At 41.2% G+C, this 3,042-nt stretch overlaps 1 protein-coding gene across 1 annotated transcript in view; it reads right to left on the bottom strand.

Moving 5' to 3' along the window:
- Positions 1-939: 939 nt before the first annotated feature.
- Cbr-dhs-24 overlaps positions 940-3,042 on the bottom strand; it is a gene marked incomplete at both ends in the record, with an annotated part of 5,016 nt that continues 2,913 nt past the window's right edge. The window contains 2 exons of the mRNA XM_045241112.1: positions 940-1,042; positions 2,215-2,588. Of these exons, the coding sequence (XP_045091356.1) occupies positions 940-1,042; positions 2,215-2,588 (477 nt within the window). The remainder of the gene's footprint in view (positions 1,043-2,214; positions 2,589-3,042) is intronic.

Below are 3,042 nucleotides of genomic sequence, written 5' to 3' on the forward strand. Positions count from 1 at the left end.
ATTTCAGAACCGCGACATTTTGGAACCGCTACATTTTAAAACCGCGACATTTTGGAACTGTTTCAGCCAATTTTCAGGCTCCGGGACGTTTCAGAACCGCTACATTTTAGAACTGCGACATTTCAGAACCGCGACATTTTGGAACCGCTACATTTTAAAACCGCGACATTTTGGAACTGTTTCAGACAATTTTCAGGCTCCGGGACGTTTCAGAACCGCTACATTTTAGAACTGCGACATTTCAGAACCGCGACATTTCGGAACTGTTTCAGACAATTTTCAGGCTCCGGGACGTTTCAGAACCGCTACATTTTAGAACTGCGACATTTCAGAACCGCTACATTTTAGAACTGCGACATTTCAGAACCGCTACATTTTAGAACTGCGACATTTCAGAACCGCTACATTTTAGAACTGCGACATTTCAGAACCGCTACATTTTAGAACTGCGACATTTAAGAACCGCTACATTTTAGAACTGCGACATTTTAAAACCGCGACATTTTGGAACCGCTACATTTTAGAACCGCGACATTTTGGAACCGCTACATTTTAGAACTGCGACATTTTAAAACCGCGACATTTCAGAACCGCTACATTTCGGAACTGTTTCAGACAATTTTCAGGCTCCGGGACGTTTCAGAACGCGACAGTTCAGAACCACAACGTAAACCATATGTGAAGTACGGTAGATGGGAACAAATAAAAGAAGCTGAAAAATTTTCAGTGAAAATCACAAAAAATTGAAATGAGCAATGAAACTCATTTGGTGAGCGAAAAACCACCGCTATACAAAAATGCAGAAAAGTTCTGAAACGTCGTGGTTCGAAATGGTCGGGTTCTGAAACATCCCCGTAGCCCATTTTCTTTCGGTTTCTTTATTTGAAAAATCAATATTTTAATGAATTTTTGATATAATATATAAAGTTTCGAAAACACTCACTCAATGAATAATCCGTTCTCCTCGACAGTTTCTGGATCACACAACGCGTAGAGCACCGGTCGCACCGCCTTCTCCGTTCGTCGTTCGCCCATTCCAAAGCTGCGAAATTTGGGAAAATTCGTTTTTTTTTTTGAATATTTGGCGATTTTCAAAGATTTCCCAGGTGATTTTCAGCCGCATTTTTTGTTAGCTTTTTCAGGAGGCCTATTCACGCCAATTTTTTAGGCCAAAATTAGGCTTTTCAGGCCCAAATTAGACTAGACAATGAAAACTTACGGGCAAGGCGGCTGCTGGCCCTAAATTCGACAGCCTGTTCTAGACATGTTTAAGGCCGACTATAGGGCCGTTTAGGCTCTTTTCAGGGCCCAGTTCAGGCCTAAATTAAGTCTCTCAGGCGTATATTAGGCCTACTCACCGGATTTTTCGTTCATATCGTTTCGATATGAGGTGTTTGGCTCTTCAGGCTCTTTCCAGGCCTAGTCTAGGCTTTCAGGCGGCCTAATTTAGGCCTTCCTAGTCTAATTTCAGGCTGAATTTTCAGTGCTTTTTTTTAATGGGAAAAAAATTCGAACCTTCGTTTGTAGGCTTATCTTAGGCCTTCTTCAGGCCGATCTAGGCAAGATTTAGGCCTTTGTCAAGCCAAATTCACATTTTTGAAGACGAGCGCCCATTTCAGGCCAATTTCAGGCTTATTAAGGCCTAGAATCGTCAATTTTTGCAGTTCCAGGGCAAAAGATTGCTGTACAAACTAATTTTTTTAAGCCAGAAAAGAGCTAAAAACGTCCAAAATCACAAAATGGAAATTGAGCGCAAAAACAACGAATTTGACGACAAAATGCACAGGAATTCATATTTTTGGGTGGAAAAAATCGCGGGAAATTCGAATTTTCAGCCATTCTGTGCATTTTGTCGTCGAATTCAGTGTTTCAGCGGTAAAACGTCGAATTTGACGCCAAAATGCACAGAAATTCAAATTTTTTGGGCTAAAAACCGGTAAATTCGAAAAACTGTGCATTCTTTCGTCAAATTCGGTGTTTAACGGTACAACAACGAATTTGACGACAAAATGCACAGAAATTCAAATTTTTGGGTTTAAAAAGCGGGAAATTTCGAATTTCAGCCATTTTTAGTTCAAAAAATCATAGAATCATCCAGTTTTTTGGGGCTTTTAGTCTAAAAATGGCTCGAAGAGGACACTTAGCGTCATTTTTCAGGCCGATTTTACGCAATTTTCAGCCTATTTCAAGGCTATTCCAGGTCTCTCCACTTACCTCACAATTTTCAACAGCCATCTGCTCAGGAAAAACGTCTGCCCATCCATTTGAGCTGATAAATTGGACTTGGTCCTTCCCGGGTCCGCCACCAGCACATTAATATTCGAATCTTTGAGTCGTTCAGCGAGCTCCTTCGAGAATAGAGCCGACGCGAGTTTCGAGTGCTTATAAACCTCATATCCATCGAATTTCTTGTCCGAGGCGTCGGAATTGAAATCGGCCAGCTTCAAATCGCATTTCCTGTCGATTATGTTCGAATTGAGGAACACAATTCGAACGGGATTCTTCTGGGCGAGCAGTTTGTCCAGGAGAAGGCCTGTGAGCAGGAACGATCCCAAATGATTGGTGGCAATGGTTTTTTCGATGCCATCCTGTAAAAAATGGAGTGTTTTTGGAGCAAAAAACTAGACGATTCGGTAGAAAATGAGCAATTTCACCCGTTTACTCTCAAAATTCCGCTTTAAAACTATCAAAATCGAGTTCCCCATCGTTTTTTACCCCGGGAAACCAATTTTCAGCGGTCTAGCTCAAATTGTCGGAAAATGTGGTGTCTGGTCTGCAAACACCACGACAATGCATCGAATTTCACGACAATTCGAGCTAGGCGGCTGAAAATTGATTTCCAGAGGTGAAAAGTGATGGGGTGATCGTTTTTGATAGTTCTAAGACGGAATTTTGACTTTCAAAAGCGAAAATGAGCAATTTTCTGCTGGAAATGTAAACATCTCAGATTAAAATGAGCAATTTCACCCGTTTACTCTCAAAATTCCGCTTTAAAACTATCAAAATCGAGTTCCCCATCGTTTTTTACCCCGGGAAACCAAT

This window comes from Caenorhabditis briggsae (assembly GCF_000004555.2).
Source record: "Caenorhabditis briggsae AF16 supercontig from assembly CB4, cb25.NA_176, whole genome shotgun sequence".
Classification (NCBI taxonomy): Eukaryota; Metazoa; Nematoda; class Chromadorea; order Rhabditida; family Rhabditidae; genus Caenorhabditis; species Caenorhabditis briggsae.